The sequence below is a fragment of the Falco cherrug genome, chromosome 1 (assembly GCF_023634085.1).
Source record: "Falco cherrug isolate bFalChe1 chromosome 1, bFalChe1.pri, whole genome shotgun sequence".
Classification (NCBI taxonomy): Eukaryota; Metazoa; Chordata; class Aves; order Falconiformes; family Falconidae; genus Falco; species Falco cherrug.
In genome coordinates this window covers 111,301,851-111,329,028 of record NC_073697.1, presented here as the reverse complement: position 1 = coordinate 111,329,028, position 27,178 = coordinate 111,301,851, and the positions used below count along the sequence as shown (strand labels likewise).

Here is a 27,178-nt window from a genome sequence, read left to right as displayed (position 1 = left end):
CCGCCTTTCTCTCGCGAGAGACCGCAGCTCCGCGGCGCCGCCCGGCCGCCCCCGGGCCTGCCCGCAGGAGGCGCCCGCTCGCCCGTTACCTCCCGCCCCGGGAGCCGCCGGCACCGCCGGCCCGGCCCGGCCGCCAGCGGAGCGGCTGGAGGGGCGCCCGTCACAGGCGGCGCGTTTCCACCGCGAGTGGGAGGCTGAGGTAGGGGCGGCCGCCGCGGGCCCGGGGCCTGAGGGCGGGGGCACGATATAGGCCTGGCCCCGGGGGCGGGGGCAGCGGGGGCGCCTCGGGCCTTCCCTCCCGTGAGGCGGCCGCTGCCGTCGCCTTCCCGCCCCGGGGCCCGCGCCTTGCCTCGGAGAGGGGCCGCGGGGCCGAGGAGCCGGCGGGACAGGGGCCGCGGGGCCGAAGAGCCGGCGGGACACAGGGGCCGAGGAGCCGGCGGGACACAGGGGCCGAGGAGCCGGCGGGACACAGGGGCCGCGGGGCCCTGTGGCTGGGCCCTCGCCGTGTCCACGGCAGGATGTGAGGAGCAGGCCCCAGCGCGGCTCCCGTGCTCCCTGTGAGGTGCAGTCGGTGGGAGTGAGGGGCCCAGAGCGTCGGTGGGATGAAAACTCATCGCTGACTCGGGTGGGACAAGGCCGGAGTGTGTTGTGGGCCCACGCGTGGAAGCAGCCCTGATGTAGGTTTTGCTGTTAGATGCAGCCCAGTGCAGACCAATGGGGAGCGTAAGCAAACAAAAATGCATCCAACACCTGCACTTCAGACTCAGCCCGAGCATCCAAGTGCAGCCTCAGACCTCCCTGCCTTGATTACGTGCCAGGTAAGGCAGGCTTTAATTTGACTTACGGTCTCTGACTTAAGGCTGTTGGCTTCTGCAGCATCCTTGTGCAGCCAGTGAGAAATCCTGTGGCTGCTTAACTTAGGCAGCCAAAAAAACCTCCACAGCCTTTCTCGGACTATTAAATAACACAGTTGATCTGTTCATTCTTGTTATTTATGTATATAGATACTAAACTCCTCACAAGAAAACACAGGGTAGGCAACTAGGGAGCAGGAATATATTTTTTTCCTTGTTTCTACAAAAAACCCCATCTTTAGTGGAGGAGGTAATTGAGCTCATCATGCAACATCTCTACCTCTAACAGAAACACTGTGCAGAGCCACATTGCTGCCCAGTTTGCATATTTTCACGGTTTTCTTCTTCAGGAAAAAAGAAAGATGGGATTTTGTAACAAGGGATAGTTTCTCAGGTTAGAGTATTGTGAGCATACCGAACTGTGGCGAGCGTATGTTGTCTTCGCAGGCTCCGTTCAGTGTGCGGGCTGCTGGGTCACTTCTGCCCTGCCACTCCCAGAGCATGGTTGGATCACATTGACAGAACAGCAGTGCCCCAGATTTTGTATTCTCAGGGTGCACATTGATAAACAACTTGATATGAAAATCACTGTTACATTTAATGTAATTTTTATCCACAGAAGAGGGTGTGGTTTGTGTTTTTTTATTAAGTTGCTAGAACGTGCAGCTTGCTCATTATCTACAAACAGTGAAAAGACAGACAGCCCCTTCATGCCGTTCATTTGCATGCCCCTCTTTTGCCTGTTCTTTAGGCTTTGAAGTAGGATACTGCCTGAAGTCTTTATTGTAACATTTGACTTCAAAAGAGAGGCTACTGGGTTGGAAAGGAAGGCATTCTGGTAAGTTAATCCTTAAAAATGAAATTTGGTAAGGAGCTACTAAAGTTTAACGTGTAACAAATTTAAGGATAAATGTAATCAGTCTACCACCATATTTTTTTTGTCCTGCAGCCCGTACAAAAAGGTTGTTTGGTGGAATTATGGCAGCAAAGACAGAACAATTTATGTTTTCTCAGCCCTCTGCTTTACTATTATTATTGAAGTCGGTGGCACGCTACCATTTTAGTCTTACTAGTTGAAATATCTTAACACTTTTACTAATTATGTAACAGCTAAAGCAAAGTTTATGATTTTTTAAAATGTATCTTTTGATCTGTACAAGCTTACACTTCTAAACACACCCCGAAGTGAAATGAAATGGAGTTCTTGCGCCTACCAGCCACTGAGCTAACAGCTACTGAGGTGGGTGCAGAGAAAGTGTCTACAGCAGTAGCGTAGCGTTAACTCCTCTCGCATCTTTTCAAACTCATTACGCTGCTGTTTGCTTGTACAGACTCTGTGATCAAAGAATGCTTGCTTGCATTTCTTGGTTCTTTCAGAGGCATGGTTAATTATCTGTATTCACAGTCTAAACATTAAGCGTCAGTAACTGTGCCGGTTGCTTCAGGGCAGAGCTTGCCACATTTGTTATCAACAATAAGCAATGAGAATTAATCATCTCTCATTAATTCAGTGGTGAACAACTTCATACGGCTTTAAAAGCGGGAGATGGCCTCGCGATGCGGTACTGTGCCACTGTCGAGAGAAGCGGGTTGTTCTCGCTCTTGTTCCATGTGCACCACAGTCCCCTCGGTTTGCCAGCTTTGCTTTCGCAAACCACAGCTACATCCTGGAGCTGGTACCCACCACCCTGCTGCCTGCGCGCAGGGCTCTGCACAGACACAGCAGACCTCCCACGTAATCTTTGCTTCACGAAATGGAGTTGGCATCTGGATAGTTTGCTACTTGTCCAGGCACAACTCTTGCTTTGTCACACCCAATTAATGCCTTAATTCTGAATCACACTGATAGACTTGTGCTCACAGGCAGAACTTAAGCACAAGAACTCACTGCACTAAAGTATTTCCAAAATTAATATCCATGAGTAATTCCGCATAAATGAGTAGTGCCATTCAGTTTGTGATGGAGGCCTTTCTCTCCTAGGCAAGGATAGGAAACGTTTTAAAATAAATGCATACACCAGTTACCAGAAAACTCTGCTATGAACTGTGACAACTGTTTATAAGACATTGTTGCCAATTAATGGCATTTGTCCCCAGGATAACACAGGCTGGTTTTCCTTTAATCCTGAAGACTATATGGCCATAACTTGGAAGTAAACAAGCATGAAACCAGCATGGCCACAGCCTATAATCCTCAGACTTCACCTTTTCATTGGCCAGCGGCTAAGAGAACCTTGTAAATTTAAGAATATTCCACAGCGTGTCTGCCTTAAGGAATCTGATTTAGAGGCTTAATCTCCATAGGTTTTATGATTCATCACATTTGATAGACAGGAGAACTATGAAATATGGCCCATGTGCACTGCTGTAACTCCACTGACATTAGACATCTATCATCAACTACCATTTGTATTCTACTTCTTAAGTATTTATATCTCCCATTATTGAATTCCTCACAATCTTTAAATATATTTCTCTCCTCAACAACTTAATGAGGTCAGGAAGAACTGTCACAGTCAGAAGACTGAACAAAGAGCATGTGCTGCTCTGGGCTTGCAGGAAGACTGTGATAGAGAAACTGAGAACACCTCATGTCAGCACTGTGCTGGGCACCCTGGCCCACTGCATCATGCTTCTTTTCATTTGCACGCTGTTTGTTTGCTAATAAAATTTAATACAGAACGTTCCCACTTGAAGACATCTCAGCTGTCAAAATACAACACTAAATGAGCTGCTGTTTAAAAGAGTTTTATAGACAAGTAGGTGGGCCTCGAGTACTTTCAAAGTAGAGCTGAAGACCATATATTGCAGCGCTCCTAAGGAGGAGCTGTCACAACATGTTGATATGCAGGTTGGGGGTGAATTAGTTTTGGGTCTTTGTATTTTCTTACAAAAGGCTGTGCTGCTCTTACTATGTGCACCACAAATGCCAACAACTGCTTTACGAATGCATCTACAGTTGAGCTTTGTCCTTTGGAGCATCACACTTTATCTAGGGTCTTCATTTATATTCATCAGCGAGGATGAAAATAAAATTTAGCTTTAATTCAAAGGCTAATTTAGATTTCAGTATATGGTTAACATTTCACACACACACAAACACACATCAAAGTCAAGCATGAGCATAAATCTTTGCAGGACTACGGCCGAAACATTTTTAAGTGTCCATTTAATAAGTTTTATATAAAGGATTATTCTTACACGGGCCTTAACTAGGTAAATCTTGACACAGCTAAGTCTCTCTCTAGATATAATTATTCATTTTCTTACTTTTCATCTAGCTTCTACGCTATACACTGTTATCTAATTCTAGAGCTCGGGTACAAATACAGTTCACTAACTAAATACCACATAATGCTTCTGCATGTGTGTTTATAGCAGCAGCAGCAGTATTTGGCAAACAATCTCAAAAAGCAAGCTTTCAGGAAAACATGTAACAGCAGCAACTGTATATCTGGTAAAACAAACCATTAGAAGATAATCAACAGTCAAGCATAAAAAGCTGTACTAAGTCATAAATTACTGCAATACACACAGGAAAAATACTATTTTTTGCATTAAAATACCATCATTCAGCTACAGCAAACAAATTAGTCCACTTAAGACAGAGCGGAATCACCAGAACTTTAATACTATATTTCTGGCATGTAATATATACATAACTAAACAGTTAAAAAACATATAGAAGTGTAGTATACATAATGTAAATGCAGTCTTGCTGTGGAGCGTGTCTATCAGTATATTCACAGTACCAGTCATAACGTTTGCTAGCAAGAAAAACAGTAATTGGTTTTTATTAATAGCGCTAATCAGGCAAAGGTGTGACAGCTTGCCTTCCCTTCCGATAGGCATGGCCTCCGGTTCATGCTTTCTACCAGTATTAGGGGACCTTACAACATTCCAGCAACAGGGCACGCTGGACCCCTTCACAAGAAGCTTTGTGAACACCAGCATGAGATCAGTCACTACAAACCAGGTAAATAAAGTCAGGCAGTGAGCAACCACCCATATGCAAAAAGACAGATTAGCCATCCGGCGGGACACGGGCTCCGCGTACACTTGCGACACATGAAGAAATACGAAGAGCACGAGAACTGTGAGCAGTGAGAAACACACTGCTTCAATCCAGCCTTTGACTGAGTTTCTGCACTTCCGCAGGCAGAGTCCCACTTGGACACTCGCCATATATATGGCTAGGTAGCCAAACAGAGAGAGCAGTCCTTCCCTGTTGGCATTTAAAAAGCCAACCCTAGTATTTCTGCCATTGCTCCCATGCAAGATAAACATCTTCAGAGAGGTAGCATTAAGAATAAGCTGATAAAGCACAGCAAGATTTATAGCCACAATCCAAGAGTTCTTTTTTGGAAATATGGCTAAAAGTAGTGAAGCTGCAAGCCTCACAAATGCTAGGGTAAAGAAAAAATTCCAGTGCACTCCATACTCTGAAGTATGTTCATGGTACTCTATAGATTTAACACTAAGCAGTCGTCCAATGCCAAGAAAAATCAGTGGCCAAACGGAGGAGAACTGCCTGGCCAGACTGGAAAATCTTGGTTGCGTCACAGGAGACTTTTGTCTAACTTCAGGACAAACAAGAGCGTTGCCAAAAATAAAAGCTCCAACCCCCAAATCCATAACTCCTGTTCCATAGGTCTCGGCTTTGGCGTAGCGCCTTGGATACTGCGGGAAATCCACTGCTAAAATGCTGATTGATGTCAACACATTGATGTAAACACGAAACACAGTTACTGCTGGAATGTATTCCGGATCCAAGTACATCTTTTGGAAGTCTTTTACAATTTGCCTAAAAGACACTCTGGTCTTGCGTTTCCTTTGGCTGTATATTTTAGAAAATACTCCAGCACAGAAGGCCGCAATGATAGCTGGCATGAAAAAGATGATGGGAGACAAGACTGTACAGGAGAAGAGGAGGGGAGATACTAGCACAAGGAAGTCTAGCAGCAGGCTCTGTTTCCTTGAACTCAAAGGTTTGCCATAGTTGAGGTAATACAAAATCAAGAGGAGTCCCCTGCAGAGCAGGCAGAGCGGAGGCAGGGACAAGCCCACGGAGATTTCCAGCAAACTCGTCCCGTTTAAGTTGCTGATAAAGGCTTCCTTCAGGTGCCTTGGCGACATCCTTCCTCTGAAAAGCACAAACGGGCGCTTGCCTTAGTTTTGTAAGACGGGGTGGTAGAACTTCACCAGACTGAATCTGCCGGACGGGCTGACGGACACGCAGGGATCTCGGGAGCTTCCCGGTCACCCGGCGGGAGGAGCACAGGGCGCTGCCCCCGCCGCCGGCCCTCACCGAGCTCCCATCGCCGCCTGCGCTGCTCCGGGAGCCCGCACGGGCTCCTGCGGAAGATGGCGAAACGCCCAGTGCGGGGCTGAACGTTCGCACCGTGGGTAGCCCCGCCGCGTTCTCCGGAGCGTTAACGAAACGGACACAGAAACCCGCGACCCAGACGAGGCCCGTGCCACGGGCAGCGCAGCGGAACCGGCGGCTGACGGCCTTGCTAGAGGGGCCCGGTCCCACCGCGGTGCCGCCGCAAGCCGGGGCACGCCAGGCGTTAAAAGCAGGAATCGGGAATGCGGGGCTGCCGGTCTGTCCGCTTCGCCCGCACGGGCTTCGCTGGGGGAGCTTACCGGTGCGGAGCCGGAGCCCCCGGGCCGGCCGCGCTTTGTGCGGTGGGCAGCGGCCTGCTCTTCCGCCGCGCTGGGCCCGCCCCGGCCCCGCCCGCCCCGGCCCCGCCTCCTCCGGCCGCCGCCGCCGCCCGCTGCCGCCCGCCGTGAGTGCGCGCTGCCCGCCGGGCCCGCCGCGGGAACACGCGTGGGGCTGGGGCGGCCGCGGGGGGTGGGTGGGGGGGGTGGGGTGCCCGCGGGGAGGGCCCCGGGGGGCGGCGGGAGCCGGGGGGCGGCGGGGCTGGCACGACGGGCGGGCGGCACGCGTGGCACTGCGGCGGGCCGGGGCGCTGCTCCTGGGCACCGCCGGCAGAGTGGTCCCGAAGGGGGGTTGCGTGCCAGGCGAGAGCGGAACAGGAATAATAGCATGGAAAATAGCATCGAATGAGAATAGAATAGGAGTAAAATTACAGTAAAAATAGAATAGAATAGAAATGGAATACAAACAGACTAGACTGGAAAAAGAAAAGAAAAATAAAAGTACTGGCAGTCTCAGCTGCTGGAAGGCAGCCAAATTCTCCCTGGCGATGTGACTGCAGCCCCCGTTTGCCACCGAGGGCCAGCAGAGGACACAGGAGGAGGACAGCAAGCGCATCTGGTTTCTCCTGCAACACAGTTCCCCGCGTCACTCCTCTTCCAGGAGCACTAGCGTCTCTGACACTGTCAGACCCACACATCTTTCCCATTTGTCCCAACAGGAGGAATTTAACAAAGTTGCAGTTTCTTGCCAAGAAACCTTGCTTTATTAATTCAAGAGAAACAAAACATTTTATTCCTGATGTAAGGAAAGATATACTATTCCCTCCAAATGAGCTTTATTTGCTTAATGTATGACTATTACTCTGACAGCGCGGGTAGGCTTCCTAGCTCCAGCGTCACTTGCGCCCCACCGGAATCGGTAATTCTGTCTGAAGCCTTCAGGCTCTGCTTGTGGAACCTGCCAGAGAATGACATCTCCAGATTTATTTTGTTGTAAATGCCTTTTTTAATTTTTATTTTTTTATTTCAGTCTGATTTGAACAAGCTATCGTAAAGGCCCCCTCCAGCGTTCTCATCCATAGGGCTGGGACAAGATGCCAAAGCAGGTAAAAAGAAAACCAGGAGTTGTGCATGCTAATTAAATTTTACTGCCAGGAAAGAATTCTTGGCTTGTTACCATGTAGTCAAGATTTGGTAACTGCTAATGGATATTCACCCGGACTTGACTGGACCTATTAACTGTGGTTTTGAGCTGTGTTACTAACGCCAGCTAGCAACTTTTGTTATGCCATTGGCTTTAACGGGGCAGGTGTTGATGCATGTAGCAAGCACATCCTTAAGGGTATTTTTCCAGTAAAATTCATGGACACGTGAGCAATGCAGTGTAGGCATCAGAAATGATTGTATTTTCAAATCCTTTTTTTCTTTTGGCTAAGTGATTGCCATCTCTTCTCAAAGAAGCAACGTTGAGTAGGAGGGTACAGGGGAGCAAAAATAAAAAATGAGCCCTTTCTCAGGTCTTGCAGTGTCAGCTGCACAATGGACTTCAGTTGGCTGGTGCCAGCATAACGCAGCGAACACATGGGAGGGTACAGAAGAATGGGCAGTTGGCAGAATCTCATCTTGTCCATGAAGTACTTCATAATTGTGTGCGCCTGCTCTCTGTGAAAGCTCAAGCTTCTCAATGTTCATTCAGAGGAGAAAACCAGAAGTCACTTGGATGGCAATGCTTAACTCCTTCGCTAAGCTTTTTGTCTGTCCCTTTGCTGTGTAAAATTTTGCATTACTGGAAATGAACTACTTATGCTGTCTGAAAAAGATAATAATGCTCCTAAATGAGTATATTATTGTAGCTTTATATTTTTTTTTTAGAAATGCATTAATGGGGGTTTTGCAGTATATTTTCCGCTGTATTAATGGGCTTAGCTCATGTAGTGGGAATGCTGCTAACTAAATATAGCACTTTTTCTGTATAAACAAGGTGATGCTGTTCATTGACTTGGTTAACTTGTAAAGAATTGCAGATTTATGCTACTAAATGTAAATGAGGGGTTACTTTGGAAAACTTTCTGTCAAGGAGAAGGAGAACAGAAAAGGAATACCTGGAATGCAAAAATCAGGACTGGGATCTTTTCCCTTCTTCGTTCTCTCTTCTAGCCACTCTCTTCTTCCCCCCCAGAAATGACAAACAGAACCTGAAATCTCCCTTCTGGCCAAGCTTTCCATTACGTTTGTACAACAGAAGTGTCCTTCCAACTAATGGTGTCAAGGACATGGGAGCCCAGAGGCTAGGATTTAAATACTTTAAGTGATTCGAAGGGGACAAATCTTCACCTAATGCAGGCCAGCTCCTGTAACACCGCCATTTCTTTCCCCTGGCTGCCACGCGTGTGCTCTGCAACGTCACCCTTGGGGCCCTCAATCTCTGCTCTAAAAATAAGTCTTTTTTTAGGAAAACTGCATTTGTGTTGGACCACAGTAGCATTCATCTCTACCTTAGCCTCTGCAACCAGGCCTTCCTGCTGCCCAAGGCAGCCTTTGCATTGAATGCATGACACTCACAGGCTTAGAAACATGCCAGTTAAGAGCATCGTTAAGGGTGTGCTGAACAACCTGCAAAATAGCAGGCGCCAGGTAGTGCGAGTGGAAGGACACATTCTTTCCAAGTGCCTTTGCTTACAGCCAGAATTACCCGCGATGAATTCAGTTTACAGACAGTGTTGTCAGCTGCTATCTCTCATGTGCTAGATAATAATAACTTTCTAAAAACAGAGCGCCCCATGGGAACCATTGATGCAGAGGGAAGGCAGGCGAGGAAGAGTAGCTCTAACATACCAAGTTATGACTCTTGCCAAGACCAAACTTCTGTTACATGGAAGCAATAGAAGAGCTATAAACTATAGCTGGTGAGGTGCAAGTCCAGCTATATTCAGCCTTTGACTGGCGCTGATCTGACATCCTTTCCAGGAAAAAGGCCAAAATGAAGATTCTATCACCCAGAATGACCTCAGTGAATCACTTGAAGAAGAAGTTAGAGCGTTCCTCGGTGATGAAGAGAAACTGCATCTTTTTGATGACCTCACGAAAGTTAATCCGGTGACAACTACAACAGGTAAGCTGCCAGCCAGCAGAGCATCTCCTGAGGAGTCACATTCCCTGGTGGCTACTAATATATGGTAGTTGCTGTTCTCCTTGGATTAATACTGTCATTAACACAGTAGTTAAAAATTCAAAGCTTACTAAAGCCTATTCAGAGCCTTAGAAAGTCACATTTGGCTTGGTTGAATTTTTTTCAAGATACTTTTATTGTAGATTTAGCCATGCTGATCTGTTACCAAGCTCTGCATGCAGAGGCCACGTTTGTGGTGTTGGTTCAGGTAGCCAGGGTATGACTGAGAGTTAATGCTACTGAAGGATTCCAGCATGACCTTGTGATTGCAGTTTGGTGGTATAGGAACATATCAGAAAACGAGTCTCTAACTGAGATTCAAAATATATCCATGAAATTGGTTTTGAAAAGTAAATTCCTCACTTGTCTTTTGAAGATAACCTTTTGAAGATGAAGAAAAGCCAAGGCCTGTTCCTAGTGCAGACAGGGAATTCTTGCCTCTGTCTGTTCTGCAAGTGAACAGATTTGCTTTCTAGGACTGATTGTGTGAAACCTCATAAAAGCACAGGATTTATTGGATGGAATAGTTAGCAGATCCCTTAGGATTTTTAAAAATAAGGGCAATTCTTTAAGACATCGTTATGTATATTAGACCTGTATCCCTCTCTTGATCACTTCATTCTCTATTAAACCTAATAGGTGAGGTATCTGAAGGCTTTTGTTACAAACAGGCACAGGAAGAGTCAAATACACAAATACATATGATGCTAACAGAAGGTGTGTCTTTCAGTTCTGAAATGTCTTCAAGCAAGATACAGAGTGAACTTGTTTTACACAAATGCTGGCTGCAGCCTGGTGGCTTTGAATCCATTTCAGCCTGTCTCCTGCCTCTACTCACCTGAGCTTATGAGAGAGTACCATGTTGCACTTCGTCCTCAGGTAATCCTTAGATTTGAAATAACTGTCCTTCTGCAGAACCCAGATGTCAAGTTCTTCAAATCCATGTAAGCAAAATAATCCTAAAGGATAAAACCCATTTCTAGTGAACCATTAAAAGAGCAGTACTGTTTTCAGAGAAACGTGAGAAGACATTTGCTGTTGAACTGTGTACTTACCGTTCTCTTAAATATGAATATTCTTTTTTACTGCCAGGATTTAAAACCTCACATCTTTGCAGTGGCTGAGCAAACCTACAGAAACGTCCAAAGCCAGATAGACCCTGTAAACCAGTCAATAATTGTGAGTGGAGAAAGCGGTGCTGGGAAGGTAAAGGAGATTCTTTTTTTCTGACATTGCTCTTAAGTTTTGAGATTTGCTAGAGCACGTAGCCAGTCTGCTCTAGCACAACTCTTGAAATATGCATAAAGCATTAAGTGATGGCTGCAGTTACACAGACTCTACTTAATATAGCTGCTCTTTAGGTGACATCTGTAATTTCTGGGAGGGCTGGATTTGAATCGTTCCAACCAGAATTGCACCTGAGTTCTCACCCCAGTCTGTCAGGGAGCTAGTGTGGGTCTCAGCAAGCCCTCCGCAGAGACCTGGAAGAAGTGGAAAGTTCAGATCCTATCCTAGGCCCTTCTGTAATGGTCCATCCCTATTCAGGAAGATATTGAGGATATTTTTAAGCCTGAGAACAAAATGATTTGCTGAGTGTTAATGACTCAAAGTCCATTTATATTCAATTCATCTTAAGATACTAGCTGTTAATTCTAGCTGAGCTTCCACATGGTTACATCTTGATAAAACTGCCATTCAGCAAAGCACTCCAACTCCACCAGCATTTAAATGTGTGTCTGTTGCATGTAAGCATATGCACAAAAGGTTTCCACCAAACTAGAGCTATAAACCTGACACAGTTATTATCTTTAGCATCATCGCCAGCTGCACACTGTGTTTTCAGAAGCTAGCACTGCTTCACTAACCGACATAACTAATAACATGGTGAAAACAAAGACCTTTTGTCAAGCCTCTGTCTTGCAGACCTGGACCTCTCGCTGCCTTATGAAATTCTATGCTTCTGTTGCTGCTCCAGTTATCTCCCGAAAAGGCAATGAAACTGTGGAAAGGATAGAGAAGCGAGTGTTGGATTCCAACCCTGTCATGGAAGCATTTGGTAAACAAGACTTTTTTAACCACAAAAAGAAGTAGTGGCCACTGTGTCACTGTGTGTCTTTGTTAACACACAAGTCTAAGCTAGCTCTTGGTCCTTGTCTTAAAAGACAAACTCTTCAAATACTGGAGCTATGAACAAGCACCCTTAGTATCTGTATCTCCCACATAGAAGAGTGGAACCACTCTGATCATTCTGTATCTGTCACTGGCAATTTCACAGGAAATGCATGTACCCTGCGGAATAACAACAGTAGCCGTTTTGGAAAATACATCCAGCTTCAGTTAGACAGGTAATAATTACTGTGTAAAAACCTTATCTATTGTCTTGTTCCTTTAAATCTTTGCAAGCCTGTTTCTGAAGTCTGCCACAGAATATTTTATCTGTCTTTAGAACATATTTTGGTTTGCTGGCAGCTTACTTTTTTTTTTTTTTTTCCTCCTGCAAGCTCTCACCCTGATCTCTAGAAGAGAGCAATGGAAAAACAGAGATGCAGTTAAGAACTCTGAATAAAACATTACATTAAGCTTGCACATAACTGAAGGTGAACTGCAAAGCATTCATTGTCAGTCGGTATCATAACAACACGACACCTATTGGATTCTATGAGGAAGTTTTGTTGAAATTTTTGCTTTTTTTCCCCCCTCTAGATTCCACCATCTGAGTAGTGCTTCCATTCAGACTTTCCTTTTGGAGAAGACCAGAGTTGCCTATCAGGCCCCCAATGAAAGAAACTTTCATATTTTTTATCAGGTTTGCCTTCAGTTAATTTTGCTAGCTATTTCTGACAAACAGTGGGGATGTAATCACCAGCTTTAGCATGGTTGCAGCTTTAAATATTTAACAGCTTTCCTGTCTGCCATGCTTCCAAATTAAATCATGCTCCTAGTACATTATTCTTCATTGTTTGTGAGCTGTAAATACCAAAGGCAGAAATCAGTTGTTACCTTATTTTCTGTCTCCAGATCACAAAAGGTGCTACTGCAGAGGAGAGGCTGGAATGGAACCTTCCAGAAGGGGCTCACTACCGCTGGCTGCCAAATTCTGAAAGAAACTTAGATGGTAAAGATTAGTTTCACAGACTGTCCGTTAATAATGGCTGTAACTTTCAAGGCAGGCAGGCAAAAATGTGTCTGTCCTATTAAATCCCATGACCCAGGTTGGTCAGCCAGCAGCAGACGTTTTGCAAAGCCGCTTGCATTAATGTGAATCTTTTTAAGTTTCATTGCCCTGTTAAGTGTTGTCATCTGTCTTAAAGCAGCGGTTTCTGGCCTAACGAATTTGCATCTCTCTGTGGCTATGTTTAGAAACTGTCTTGTCTTTGGATGTGCTTCAGCAACCTGCTGCTTAACTTCAGGGCCCCACAGAGTCAGTGTTAAGCCAATGACTTGGTTCTCCAGCTTGTACTCTGGGATTTACCAAAAGAGCATCAGGCTCCCTTGGTGTCCTCTGCCAATTCCAGCTAAACTGGACACGGTATAGAGTGTTCTGCTTGCCTGTGTTTGCGTGCGTGGCTTTCGTTTAAATAGAACTTGTTTGGCTTTTCAGAGGACTGCTTCGAGGTGACCAGAGATGCAATGTTTCACTTGGGCATTGACCGCTCCACCCAGAACAATATTTTCAAGGTCAGGTACAAAGCACGGTCACCACAAGGCTGCTAGTGATGGTTGGAATGTCTTTTAAGTGTGGGCTTTCTGCAGAAGTAAATCTGTATCAACGTACAGAGCACGGGTTGTTTAGTATTCCTGACTGGAGGGCCTGCAGCTACACATGAGGTTGCATAGCCAAATAGTAGATCTTAACTAAAAACCTGCACCTGTGAACTTTAGTTTTCCTTCAGCAATTGCAGCACTAGGAATTAACATAGAAGCCTGGAGTCTACTTGTTTTGTTTTGTGCAGAAATGTTTTGGCTTGTCCTGTGTGTGTGGCGAAAGGAAGGCTAAGAGGGCACTGCCTTGGAGGGCAGCTCTGTTTCAGAAAACTCAATGATTGACTGTATTTCAGGTGTTGTCAGGCCTTCTCCATCTTGGGAACGTTCAGTTCTCTAATCCAGTGGATGAATCTCAGCCTTGTGAACTAGAAGACAAAACCAAAGGTGAGGCAACAAGCGTGCTGTGCTCCAGCGTTATCTTAGTGCAGGTGCCTAATGGAAAGGATTACTATGCTCTTCTGCTTGATAGGAGACTATCAAGGTCACGGGCAACCCAAAATTTAAGCATGTTTTTGTTCTTTATTTCACAATTTCAAAGTACTGAACAAACAAAAACCTAATGCCTCATTGCTCTGAGAGATAATAGCCTTCCGTTACAGGTCAAGACAACTGCAACATTAGACAGTCATTTCAGAAGGATTATTGGCCGAACTCTTGCCCTTGATTGTAATCTTAGGTTGACATCACAAGACTTCCAGAAATCTGACCCGAAGTGGAGACCTGGGCTTTTAAAATGAAAGCTTTGAAGTTTTCATGATAAAGACTAAAACTTAGTCACAACAAATCTGTTAAATTGTGGCACAGAATATAGGTTGTTCTGTGTGTCTTTAGGAGGCTTGTGGATCTAGTTTTCCTTCAGAACTAAAATACTGTTCTGAATAGTGAAGTTCCCTACTATTATTTCCCACGTGCTGAATTCACACTACTTAATATTCAAATAGTTTTGCACCCAGCTCAGGTTAACAAGACCTTAAATGCTTTGCTAGCAAATACTCATTCTTCTACATTTCCTTAGTATCCCCCAAATCCCCTTTTCTTCTGGTTGTGACTGTTTGATTTGTCTAGCTGCATTTAGAGGTGTCTGTTCAAAAAAGTAACAAAAGATATACCTAGAGAGTACTCTCTAGAATGCCTGCTTCAGTGTGGCAAACTTCAGACTTTTCAGTATTTCATTTTAAAATTGAACATTGAACAACATTTCGGTTGTTTCATTTTAAATGGAGTACCTAAACTTTTAGGGGTACTATACATCCCAATTAAAAGTCTGGTCTTGCAAAACTTTCTCCCAAGTTTGGGTATAAAGATCCAAAATCCACATTTAAGTTGCTGAGTTCATGGAAGTGTCAGTTTTCTGTATTATCTCTAGACCTTCCATACCTTTGAAGGGGCCGCATCCATGTGACACTCCAGATAACCTTGCGATGGTTTTTTTTCTGAACAAGGTTTTGTGATGACTGCTGCAGATTTGCTGAAGATACCTGTCGAGGAACTACTGGAATCATTAAGAATTCGAACAATAACCGCTGGAAAACAACAAGTCTTCAAGAAGCCATGCTCCAGAGCCGAATGTGACACTAGGAGGGACTGCCTCGCCAAAGTGATTTACGCTAAGTAAGGACATGCAGGCCAGGCTGCTGTGCTAATCCGTATAACTTTTGTGAGGGAACAGGGAGGCTGGAGAGATTTACTTTCCCTCACTTTCTGCTTGACTCAGTAACATCGTAACCCTCCCTTCCCCTCTCGCCACATCCCTGATTCAGTTGTAGATAGGGACACAGAGAGATCTGCAGAGAACTGCCGTTTCATGTCAGCAGGCAGCATGCCATAATTTTTTTGTTTCTTCCACATGATACTGGTATAAACAGCAGTAAAAGATTGTTGTAACCAAGCACTTTCCAACTAACCCAGCTGTCGTTGTCTGCAGGTTGTTTGAATGGCTCGTTTTGGTCATAAATGAAAGTATCTATGCAGATCCATCGGTGTGGACCAGCTTCATAGGTATGGTTATTCACCCCTGGCTTATCTGAGGAATGGTTAAGTCCTTCAAGCTACTCCTAGAGCAAAATGCACTGTCTTCCCATATTCCTTCTAGGTTTGTTGGATGTTTACGGTTTTGAAGCCTTCCCTGAAAACAACTTGGAACAGCTTTGTATTAACTATGCCAATGAGAAACTGCAGCAGCACTTTGTAGCACACTATCTGAAGGCACAACAGGTAATACCTCACTAAGATCAAATGTGAAATAACTAATTTTAAACTAGCATCTTTTGTCTCTTTAATTGCATTTCTGTGCCTCTGGTCAGATTGCAACCTTCAGTTGAGTAAGCAATGCAACAGAACAGTAGGATGTCAGTAACAGTTGCCTTTTTAAAGAGGAGCATGTGGGGCTGTTGGTGAAATGAGACAGGTTTCTCTCTTGAGTACTGGAAAACTGTTTCCCATTATACAGCTCCAGTGGCTCTGTGGCCTGTTAAACTGTTTGCTTTCCCTGAAAGAGCTGAGCACTTAAAAACTAAATTCTTGAGGCAAGTGTAGCCTAAATTGAGACTCTCTTGGAAGCTGCTGGTTGATTCTGTTAAGTACAAAGTACCTAAATGGGTGAGGAGCTCCTAGACCTGAACTTGGTGCAAAGGCAGAGCGCGCAGCAGAACCTTGTAACCAGAACGCCAGCAGCACGTAGCACCGGGTGGAGGCCTCCTGCCGCAGAACAGCTTCATAAAGCTCGCTGTCATGCTGGTACCTTTAAAGACCAAAACCCACTGCGCATCGGCTCTTCTTTTGGAACGAGGAGGTACACGAGTTGTGTCGTTTCACAGCAGAGAAATTATTTGCACCATGCTAAATGCATTGTGGCCACTTGCCTAACTGGTCACACACTGCTAATCCCAGTTCTCATCTGAGTGCCCTGAAAGCTACAGAGTCCCTGCCGGGACTGCTGCTCTAATAGATGTACTTCAGTCCTCGCTAAATTCCTCCACATTACAGATTTGTTACCACAATGCTCTTTGCCATTAACTGGAATCTGGGAAATTATTTTCTTGATGGCACCTTCTGCCTCACAGCATAGTTTTGTCAATTTATTCAGGAGATAAGTATCTCTTTGACCATAACCTGTGCTTTCATACGCCCAGCCTTTTTTTTTTTTCTGCCTGCCCTCATTAGTATGCCAGGGGTTAATGGTCAGTGGAGATGGAAACCAAGTTCAAGCACACAATTACTTTCCTTGAAACTGATTCATGACCTCTGTTTATAGTAACCCTCCCAATTACTGCCTGCCCTCTTACCTCTCTTGATCTGGCTGTGTCCCAGCCCACTTAAACGCCATTAGCGGCTGTGCTGAGCAAGCGTTTGGCAGGAGACTTTTTAAATAACTGGCCAGAGCTTGTGCTTGTTAAACACTCCTGACAGTTTGATCTGTAATACGGCATATTGTACAAATTATTTCAACCAGTATCTTTCTCTATTTCCTTTTGGATCAGGCTTTGATTTAAATGGTGCCAAGTTAGTAAAGTCTAGTGCAGAGTGGTTGGTTTAGGGCTGTGTCCCATCTAAGGAAGGAGTTCTGCGTGTTCCTTGCCCTTCAGGGCAAAACTCAGCACAGCCGGGAGAGGCTTAGTGCAACGGTAGCCTCCGTGGGTGTACTCTGTAAAGCAGCCTTGCAGCGCACTGATAAACCTGTGAGGTTCCCAAATGCTTACACAAATCATTCCAGCAGGATTTGCTGCTATATATTCAAAAGCTACCTGGGGTAGAATATCCTCCATTGTTTTTTTTCCTCAAGGTTGCCGTTGAACACGAGCTGAACTTTAGATTAGCAGACTGAGCCTGGGATTAATTTGTTAAACAGTAACCGCAGCAAACTGCACAAGACAGTGGTTATTTGAGCTGTAGTGCCCTCTGCTGCAGAATAACCAGGTTCTCTCTTACTTCAGGAAGAATATGCAGCTGAAGGCCTGCAATGGTCTTTCATAAACTACCGGGATAACCAGAACTGCCTTGATCTGATCGAGGGCAATCCGCTCAGCATTTTTTCTTTGCTGAATGAGGTAAGTGTGGATCTAGTTGTCTGCCTTCCGCCTGTGCCACCAAGGAAGACGTGAACGCTGAATTAGTAGGAAACTTGTCAGCCATAACATTTCTGCCAAGCTCATTTTCAGAACAATCATGACACTGCCTCTCCTATTCCGGGTTGTGTTTTTTCCCTCTGATCCTGGATGTTCTGACTCAAATATGAAGCCTCAATTACATTATTTTGGGTTTTTTTCCCCCCAGTATTTCAGGGCTTGCATACTCAAAGCAACTCTAAAAGTAAAATGGCTATGATTTTAAAGTGTCTTAGCTTTTAAAGATAGTTCTTCATGACAAATAAGAGATGCTGCAACTTTGTCTCGTTTGCTCTGCAGGAGTGCCGTCTGAATAGATCCTCTAACACTGACCTGTTCCAAACTCGGATTGAGAAAGCCTTGTCTAATAATCAATGTTTAAGTCGAAACAAGTTCAGTAAGAAGCCTAACTTCATTATTTCACATTATGCTGGCAAAGTCTGCTATCAGCTGGCAGCAATGGTGGAGAAAAATAAGGTAGGTGCTTTCAGAAAGAACTGTGTAAAAAAAACCCAAACCAAACCATCCTACAGATCAAACACAATTAAATCAAGGCACCACTAACAAGCACACTCAGTGATGCTTACTGGATATACATTCCTTGCTCTGAGTAGATCCTTCAGGCTGTGTAAAGGCGGGCGATGTCTTTGGTCTGATTCTCAGTCAACCATCGCTGGCACAAGCAAATGCTCTGTTAGCAGACCTTCCAGCTGAGGGACCAGCGGACCATGTATCACCAAATCAGGGCTTCTTCCATTCCTGAGACAACGCAGAAGTGTTAATGGCATCAGGACATTTCTATAATCATAAATACAGCGGTTTGTTTTTCCCCCAAATTCAGATAAGTTTATGAGAAGCAAGAGCATGGACTTCACTGATAACTCATGGAAGTACCAGGAAACTCAAGTTTTGGCCTCATTGTGCCATCAGGGAAATCACCTGCAGATATAAGGGTCCCTTGTTAGTTCTGACATCGCTACCAATTATGACAAGTGGTATTGGGTGATACAATAAGATACCATCTCTTAATTAAAAGGAAGACTTCCTAATATCTGCTGTAGACTGTCCTACGGGATTAAACTAGTCCTGAGACTTCTAGCTCGCGTCAGTGGTGTAATGAGAACAACATTAGGAGCAGTCGTACATGTGACTACCTGAATCCAACTGTGAATGAACGTGTGTAGTCAGAATTGAAACTACAGCTGTGGTTAAATCAAAGCTGGCATCAAAAATACTATTCCATCTATATATGTGGAATTTTTAGTCATTTTCAAAGGTAACAGGTTTCTGGCAAAGTCCAAATGCTAATGAGTCATGTTTGTGTTCGCAGGACCCCATTCCGCTAGAGCTGGTCCATGTTTTGCAGAATTCTAAGGACCCCTTGCTTCAAAAATTATTTCCTGTGACAGAAAGGAATCAAAATAACATCAAAACACAGAACAGAGCGGCTATTGTTACAGTGGTGTCAAAGTTTAAGGTACATCCTATTCAAGTTTCTGCTTTCTACTGTTATCGTCATAACTAGGTGAGGAAACAGTATAGCTGGGCCAAGATCAAGTGTTGGTAAAATGAAGCAGCTGTAAAACAGAAATAACCTCAGGCTCCCGATACTCTGGGTTTTAACTCTGTCCCATTTTACCTTTTCCTTTAACACTCAGGCATCTGCCTCTTTGAGGATTCTTCCTACCTGTTCTTCTTGAGGGGTTAGCTTCAACTGATGGTCCTGCTGTAATTTTGGAAACTTCCTGAATTTGCCATCAACAATCTCACAAAAGCATCCACAGAGTGGATTTTTGTTGCTCAAGCTGTCCTCATAGAAGGGCCCTGCTAACACTGACTCTGTAAACCCATGCTTGCTAAAAACGGCTTCACTGTTTTTATAGAAGACCACTGATTAGCTAAACTACCTGCAGAGGAGTCCCTAATTAAGCCTGTAACTACCTGCAGAGGAGGAGTCCCTAATTAAGCCTCTAACCACCTGTGGAGGAGGCGTCCCTAATTAAACCTGTATTTGTTTTCTACAGAGTTCACTTGAACATCTCATGCAGATTTTGAATAGTACCACAGCACATTACATCCGGTGCATCAAGCCTAATGCTGAGTGCAAGGCGATGACTTTTAGAAGAGAAGAGGTAACTTTGCAAAAGCCTTTCCCCACCGAGTCGAGAAGCTTCCTGGAGATATTGTGCAGGGCTTTGTGTTGGGTCTTTTACGATCCTGAGTCACTTGCAAAAAGCCCTCTTCACAGCATGCTTTGAAAGAGCTTTTTCTCCTTTGGAGCTTCCCAGATAAATGGATAAATGTCCTTTCAGAATCACTGATGATGCTTGTCTAAAACAGAGCGAGTCAGCACAGCAGCCCTTCCAGATGCAACTTACACATTGCTGTATGAGAAGCTCTGTTACCAGAGCGCTCCTGGGTGATTTGGGGTGCTGCCGTCCCAGCCCTCAAAACAGATAACGGTGATCTGACTGCTCAGCAGTCCTGGTCACACAGATACCTGGACGGTGAATGCTCACAACGAAACTTTGCTTGCTCCTGGAGTCTAGTGTAGGACAAGTGAGATGAGATCAGCCAACAAGCATGTCTTTGGGAACAGAGCAGCAGATGCTAAAGCTGTAACTAGAGAACCTTATCTGACGTAAAAACAAGCAGCTGTAGTGCTGCCTTAATTTTAAACACTCAGAGAATTTGCTGATTGCATGCGAGTACTATTAAAATGCCAACACTGGCTTTTCATATTCTGCTGCATTTGGTCAGTGCAGGGGGTGTGGATACCGCGAAAGGGGGCACGGAGGGCTGTCCCCCTGCGTTAGCGCTGCCGTGACCCTCCTCTGGGTGTTACTCAAAGCAGTAGCTCCAAGGCTGTGTAACCCCCTTCCCTGCCCTCTCCAGTCATTCCCTGGCCACCAGTGCAGCACCCCCTGCGCAGACCGTAGCAGCAGTTTCCACAGACAGAGGTCACCTAAACCATCTCAATTTATGCCTCAGGTTCTCATCCAGCTCCAGGCGTGTGGAATAGTCGAAGCCATCACCATCAGTGCGGCAGGCTTCCCTGTTAGGTAGGTCCAAACATCTTGAGCAGCATCTTCCATAATCCATTTCTACAGCAATTATGGCATTATTAGTTATTCAGAAGAGCTTGTAAGCAGGAAATGCAAATATTTTACAGTCCGTTTCAGACCACAAAACTACTAATTCTTTCAAAGCTGTCTGAAGAGTTCTGCTCACTACTTGCTTTTAAGCTTATTTGAGCACCTCTCTTTCATGTTTTGGGGACAAAAAAATACCTGTCACAATCTGGACTGTTGTTCTGCATTTTGGCTAGTGACACTCTGCTTGTTCAGCAAGTCCAGAAGTGCAGTAACAGCACAACAAGCAGTGCTAGCGCAACCTGCATTGAAGACAATGGGGTTCTTAAAAATACACCAAATACTATCAAAGTCCAGATGTATGTATAACACACCCCTGGTCGGAGAGCTCACTGTTCCTTTCCAGTCTGAGAAGCTGGGGAAGAGGTGTTTTGATGTAGACTGTCACGTACTAGAACTTTCTAATTGAATGTGCCTTCACAGTAACATTTTCAGCAATTAAAATTAAATTATAAATGGCATTCATCTAAGCACCGTCACCTTGAAGTGGAGCATCTCATGGCAGCCAGGCTCCTTGCTGGGCTTTCTTGCCCACCTTTAGAGGATGGAGAGAACAAGGCCTGAGCTGGTCACGGTTTTGACAGCTTGGTGTCGATGGGCTGAAGCTCACCATTATCACCAACAAGCACAAGTCCCGCTCAGTCTCTGCTCCAGGCAGTCACTGCTGTTACGGGGCAATACGTGGTCTCCTACATTTCCTCAAAAGCTCTGTGCTTTGTTGCTTGTTGCTGACTACGTAGGCATCACTCTGTTTGCATTCTCTGCACTGGATCTTTGAAGCCATTCTGCAATTTCCACCCCCCAAAGGATAGGTTATTTACCATATAGTAAATGATACTTGCTTACAATTAACTGTACGTTTGTCTGTCAGGATCCCTTTCCAAAGTTTCACTGAGCGCTATGACCTACTGAGGAAATCATGTGGATCCAACAAAAACAGAGCGTGTGATAAAAGCAACTGTCGCACTGCCGAGAAAAAAGGTATGTTTCTTTAGATAATTCCTCTGCTACCAAGTAGAATTATCACTGCATCGATCTGGTATCAAATAAATCAGATAAAATTACTGTATTTAGCACTAGGGACACCAGTATTCTCAAAATATTTTTCTAATCTGTCGCCAACTTGAGTTTCTAATTTGCCTAACGCTTACAGCAGGCTCTCTTTTAAAATGTAAATCTTTCATCTTACTGCCATTTTTCTGTGTTCCTCTTTGTTAAAGCAATTACGGTACAATGGTGTTCAAGGTCCTCCCCTGATATAATTTGATTTAGAGTTGGTTCTTGAATAGACTTGAAAACCACTTACCTTTTTGCTTATATTCCTTCTCCTTCCTTTTTCTTCCCCACCTTGTTTTCTTGCCAAACACACTGACCTTCTAGCTTACCTGGATTCTGCTGCTTCTTCTACCTTTTGCAAACTTCTGTATGTGATTGTTTTTTCTAAGCAAGAACATGGATGGAATTTAAAAAACACAATCCAGTCTACAAGGTAACATCTCTGGTATGAACTCCTTGATGAGGCAGGTGACATGTAATACTGAAAGTTACTGCAACCCCATTTTCTCTCCCACATTAATCCCATCTTCACCCAGTGGGTCTGTTCAGTAACCAGTAAACATGGGAAGCAGGACCAGTAAGTACCAGCCTGTCAGATAAGTAAAACGGCTGGAAATCTATTCACTTTATGGAAATGAAATGAACTAAGGAAGCATAGGCTGGAAAATTACTTACACACCGTATCTTTCTCCCTCAGTTATAAACCCATTAGCTGAAATGCCTCACTGCGATAGGTTACTAGTCCTTTTTATCTTTAGCGTGTAATAAGCTGCAAACAAAGCAAAACAATTTCCTAAACATGAAAATAAGCTTTTGGTTGCCTTAACAGCCCAGCCCCATGAACACCATCATAGTCACCAGATGTCTTCCTGTAAGCAAGAATTGCTTGTATTTGTTTTCAGTACCTTAAAATGCTCTCATCTCCTTAGAAATATTTATAGCAGAAAAGCAAACAGTATCCAGGATGGAAAGATACAAAGGCCATCAAGTTCCGGCATTGGGCATGCAGAATCTCATGCAGCATTGCCTTGAACAACACAATCTCTTTCAAGGACAGGTCTGAATTACCTCTTTTTCCAAATAGATTAATCTGGCTAACATGTTTGTCTCATAATGCAAAAAACCTGTGTACTACATCCCAGAAATGGTTTTAATAGCCACTTATTGCTGCAATAAACTCTTGCTTAGTATGTGTCCCTGTAGCTGCTTCTGATGCCCTGTGAAAGCTGCAGCATTGTGTACGATTTTTCTGTTGCCGCATCTTTCAGTACATTAATGCTGTGAGCCTGATTAGGTGCTGTTTGGTCTTTGTTCCCCACAGCTTTGAGTTTTGGGTATTTCATGAGATTTTCTTAGGACTGAGCTGCTCAAATATCTTCTTAATTGGATTGCTTTTGCTTTCTAAGTGAGAACAGCTGAGCCCTCCGTATGTGTGTTTCATTGCCTCCATCTACCCATCATGACATAACCCACGGGCAGGTTATAACAGGGGTGGTAGGGCAGCACCCAGACTCCACCCTAGGTAAAGCACACCACCACACACGCTGTTTTTCTGGCTGCTAGCACATGGCGCAACCTATGCGGTCACATTTTCCCCTTAAACACAGCTAGACCTAGTGATGTCTCTCAGCTGTCACCCCTCCCCCCCCTCCCCAAATGGCCAGGAGGTCTCAGTGTAAAGACAGTTCCTTGGTCCTGATTTCCAAATTTTGTGACACCTTCTCTTCAACGCTTCATTCACAGGCGAGACGCCAGTGGTGGATGATGACATAGCACCACGTTCTGTTGTTCTTGAGATCCTTCAGAATGTTATGGGACAAACTGCCGCTGAGCAAACAGGGGACAGAGCAGAAAACACTTCAGTGTACTGCGGCAAAACCAAAGTATTTATGGCTAATTCTGTGGTAAGAGCACTGTTTCCTTGGCTAAGAGTCCTGGAGCGTACCTGCATCACGGGGATTCTGGCACAGATTATCCTCGTGGTTTAGGCGATACTGCTGCTAATGCCAGTGCGACCAGCGTCTGGCATTTTCCTTCAGTTTATTAAACTAAATCAAACATCCAGCAGAATCCAACTATGAGAAGCACTTAGTTTAATGGCATCCTTGTTGCTAACGGACAAGGAGCTGCGCTTGCGTCTAGCATTGTCGGTGTCCTCCCGGTTCCAGTGAAGGCTTCAGCTGGTGGGCCTGGGACTCCGACAGGCCTGAGCTGCTGCTCTGGGGGCGCGGTAAGGGGCCAAGGGCACTTGTGCAAAGCCTGCGTGCTGGGAACCCCCTTCAGTGCAGCTAGTTTTAAGCCAGCTGCCACTGTGAGTGTGGGAGTGCCCGCTTTTTCTCCCCACAACAGTCTTTTCTCCCTCAGGTCTTACATTTCCATTTGATGTGTTACCTAATAAGCACTAATGAAGTGCTCTCACTTCTAAAACCCAATCCAGCAGTCTTGGCACACCAAAGTGTGCGTGTGGTTTTCTGGCAAACACCAAGAGGCTGTAGAAGGGGGAGAGTTGTGAACACAACTCCGTGCCTGAGCGTTAACTGCAGGCTCGTGTCCCCAATGCAGCTGGAGCAACTTGAAGCTAGAAGAGCAGAGGTGTTAAATGAGAAAGCGTTTTGCATTCAGTGTTGCTGGAGGAGATTCAAGCAGAAGAAGCTAGCTAAGGAGAGATGGTCCGCGACTGTCATCCAAGCAGGTAATTTGATAAGGGTGTGGCTGACTATAATATCACAAGTAACATTTCCAGTTACACTGGGTGTTTAAAAGTGGCAGGAGTGGTTACATTAATTGAACACGGAGAAGGCTTAAGTGCCATCTCTCTTACATTGTGTGCAAGAGCTTCCGAGATGCTTTGAACTCATATTTCTTCTAATTAAATCTTCAGCTATTCGTTCCTGGTTAGCCAAGAATCGCTTCCAAAGGATGCGCGGGGCTGCTAATGTTATTAAGCATGGCTGGAGGAAATGGAAAGTAAGTACCCTGCTACAGGAAAGCACTGAAACCGAGTGACTGGGGCTTTTTAGTGTTTGAGAGGGAATATGCCTGTCAGGTAACTGTACAAACCCAATACTGCCACTTCTCCAGAAAACTCTTCTCAAGCTGAAGAGTACAAGGTGGATGCCAATCTTGTAGAGCTGCTGCTACAGGGTGGCAGCGCAGACAGCACAGTAAACTTCCTTCATGACGGGGGAAAATGTCCCAAAGGGCTCCCTCTCCTTTAAGATGCCCCCTTTTTTAGACTCCGAGTTTTGCAGTTTTAACTTCTGTTCAAGATGTTTGAGAATTTTGTTCAAGAATATTGTTCTGCATCTCTTCAGGCAAAAATGGCTGCGTTAGCAGCAGCAGAATTGGATGAGGGTGAAGAAAAGGCGTTCTCAGTTCCTGGAGCTACGGTGACCTCAGCCAAACCACCTTTCTCTTTGGAAACAACTTGGCCTCTGCAGGCAATAATTCAGTTCTGGCCTCTTGGCCTTGCCCTGGCTGCTGCACCTGTTACTGTAACGGGACTTCGGAGAGACCTGTCCCTGCTGGCGTGTCTCAAGGTGCTGCAGGAGAGCGGCAGCTGCAAGGTGGAAAGCTGTTTCTTTGGCTGCGGCATCACTTCTGTTAGAGCTCTCCCACAGGTAACCAACCTCATGCACTCGAGGCAGCAGCACAATTAAGCTCTTCCGTGCAGGAACCTGAACTCTTCTGTTGAGCGGAGCGACTGTGAAGTCTGCTCTCACGCTACCGTCTTCCTTTTCCCACGGGCTTAGGTACTGAAGGACACCGACAGCAGCAGGTCAGGTTAGGCACAGGGCTGAGCTGCGACTCTCGGCCAAGCTGGGAAACTTCTCGTGATCGCTGCCATAGGCACAAACTGATCAGAGCTCTGCTTCAGGAATGGAGAGCAGGGATCCCGACACGGGCTCTGCTCCTCCGTACCGTGTACTTTTTCTGCTTAGGGGATTCAAGCTGCACAACAGGTGAACACATGAAAAAGCATCCACCTGGGGAAAAACCTCTGGGTGCATTAATATCGCAGTAATTCTGGCAGTAACTTCACTGTGCAGACATGCACGGACCAGTCTGCGTAGAGGGTTTTCAGGGCAGAAAGCAGGGCACAACCTTGAAGTACTTAATCTCCTACGCACATGCAGAACAGTCTTGGATACCACTTACTACAGACAAGCCACAGCCTACGCTGGCTTCTCTCAGAAATTGTGCTCCAGTTACAAACCACCTGGTGCCTCTGCTTGGCTTTTTTGGTGAGAACGAGGTTGCACAAAATGATGTGTGCAGGAATGAGCCTGTGCCTGGTTACAGTTACTATGAGTAGGAAGCAGCAGTACCAAATTAAGTACTAAATACTCAAACCTTCAGTGTTTCAGCCAATTTCAGTTCAAATTACAGTATTGATACTCGTTGTTGTAATCATTTATCTTAAATCCATTTGGCTAGGACTCCTTTGGAAGTTTGCCCTCTATCCTTACTCATTCACTAGTCAGTTATGTACTAAAGCACTACTTGGTTTGAATAGCAAAATTAGCTCAAAATCTGGCAAAAACATCAGCTGACCTCTCTGCCTCTTCTTGTAGGGCTCCATCAAGTTTCACTGTAAGAAGTCTCCCCTGCATTACGCAAACATCAGCCCCCACACAGATGCCTGTTCCATCACTGGACTTAACCAGATCTTACTGGAGAGGAAAAATCTCCTTCCGACATAGGTTCTGGCCATCTGCATATACTGTACGTTTTCCTTCAGGGAAGGGCTGTCTGCAAGCTGCTGCTTTCAAATTACTCGACGTCTGTATCTGCTGCTACCTCAAGAGCTTTCCATATTGATGCCTTGTACATATAATATACTTCAAAATCAGAATGCATAGGGGGGAACTCCTCCTCTGACACACGCACATATTAGAGGAAATACCAGCACTAGGAGAACACTCAATTAAAACAGATCAAGTGCTTTGAGCAATATATACTTGAACTGAACACTTGTGGCATTACCTGGGAGAAGTAAGAGGCTGGTAATGGGAGAGCAAATAAGGCAAATGTTTCTGGTGCACGCTGGATTCTCCCTGGGAGGCACAGCGTTGTGCCTGACCGCGAGTGCTGGGGAACACCGCAGCAGACTGCGACTGAGGAAGTGCGTGGCAGTCGGCTGTAACACTAAAGGCAGGTATCTCGGGAAAAAGCAAAACCAGACTCTTACTTTTTATCTGTATGTTCTGCCACAACCGCCATGCGTTTCTAGCACTCCCTCGTCAACAGCGTTACCCCTGCAGAGGTTCTCGTCAGATGCTCCGTCCATCTTTTTGTCGTTGAAATGGGTCTTGAAAATGTTCAGCAATTCTGTGTGTGCCACTTTGAAATAAACTGCTAAATACCTTGTAAAGGTATCTGACCACCTCCAACAAGGTTTAGTTAACAAAAACATTC

General features: G+C 45.1%; 2 protein-coding genes across 9 annotated transcripts; one reads left to right on the top strand and one right to left on the bottom strand.

Moving 5' to 3' along the window:
* Positions 1–42: 42 nt before the first annotated feature.
* Positions 43–27,138, top strand: MYO19 (myosin XIX). 8 transcript variants are annotated; one of them, XM_055720016.1, is made up of 28 exons: positions 44–199; positions 695–818; positions 1,606–1,692; positions 2,015–2,094; positions 7,546–7,621; positions 9,483–9,627; positions 10,415–10,563; positions 10,777–10,890; positions 11,608–11,740; positions 11,960–12,029; positions 12,388–12,490; positions 12,703–12,799; positions 13,286–13,362; positions 13,743–13,833; positions 14,892–15,060; positions 15,374–15,447; positions 15,542–15,663; positions 17,382–17,495; positions 17,853–18,029; positions 18,883–19,029; positions 19,577–19,684; positions 20,544–20,614; positions 21,576–21,685; positions 23,504–23,664; positions 24,323–24,452; positions 24,642–24,727; positions 25,075–25,380; positions 26,335–27,138. In XM_055720016.1, exons 5-28 carry the CDS (start codon positions 7,610–7,612, stop codon positions 26,461–26,463), a joined length of 2,895 nt encoding a protein of 964 aa, XP_055575991.1. In that variant the 5' UTR covers positions 44–199; positions 695–818; positions 1,606–1,692; positions 2,015–2,094; positions 7,546–7,609; the 3' UTR covers positions 26,464–27,138. The 8 variants fall into 8 exon arrangements, with proteins under 8 accessions (XP_055576030.1, XP_055575991.1, XP_055575985.1 ...); XM_055720010.1 differs by lacking the exon at positions 1,606–1,692; XM_055720004.1 differs by lacking the exons at positions 1,606–1,692; positions 2,015–2,094.
* Positions 4,454–6,008, bottom strand: PIGW (phosphatidylinositol glycan anchor biosynthesis class W). Its single transcript, XM_005439707.4, has one exon. It carries the CDS (start codon positions 5,988–5,990, stop codon positions 4,470–4,472), a length of 1,521 nt encoding a protein of 506 aa, XP_005439764.1. The 5' UTR covers positions 5,991–6,008; the 3' UTR covers positions 4,454–4,469.
* Positions 27,139–27,178: the final 40 nt, after the last annotated feature.

Bases quoted from the DNA above. Each gene is read 5' to 3' on its own strand.
- MYO19 (XM_055720004.1), top strand. The intron at 15,664-17,381 runs GTAATACCTCAC...CTCTTACTTCAG, and splicing joins ACTATCTGAAGGCACAACAG to GAAGAATATGCAGCTGAAGG. The intron at 21,686-23,503 runs GTATGTTTCTTT...CTTCATTCACAG, and splicing joins TCGCACTGCCGAGAAAAAAG to GCGAGACGCCAGTGGTGGAT.
- PIGW (XM_005439707.4), bottom strand. From the start codon at position 5,990: ATGTCGCCAAGGCACCTGAAGGAAGCCTTTATCAGCAACTTAAACGGG.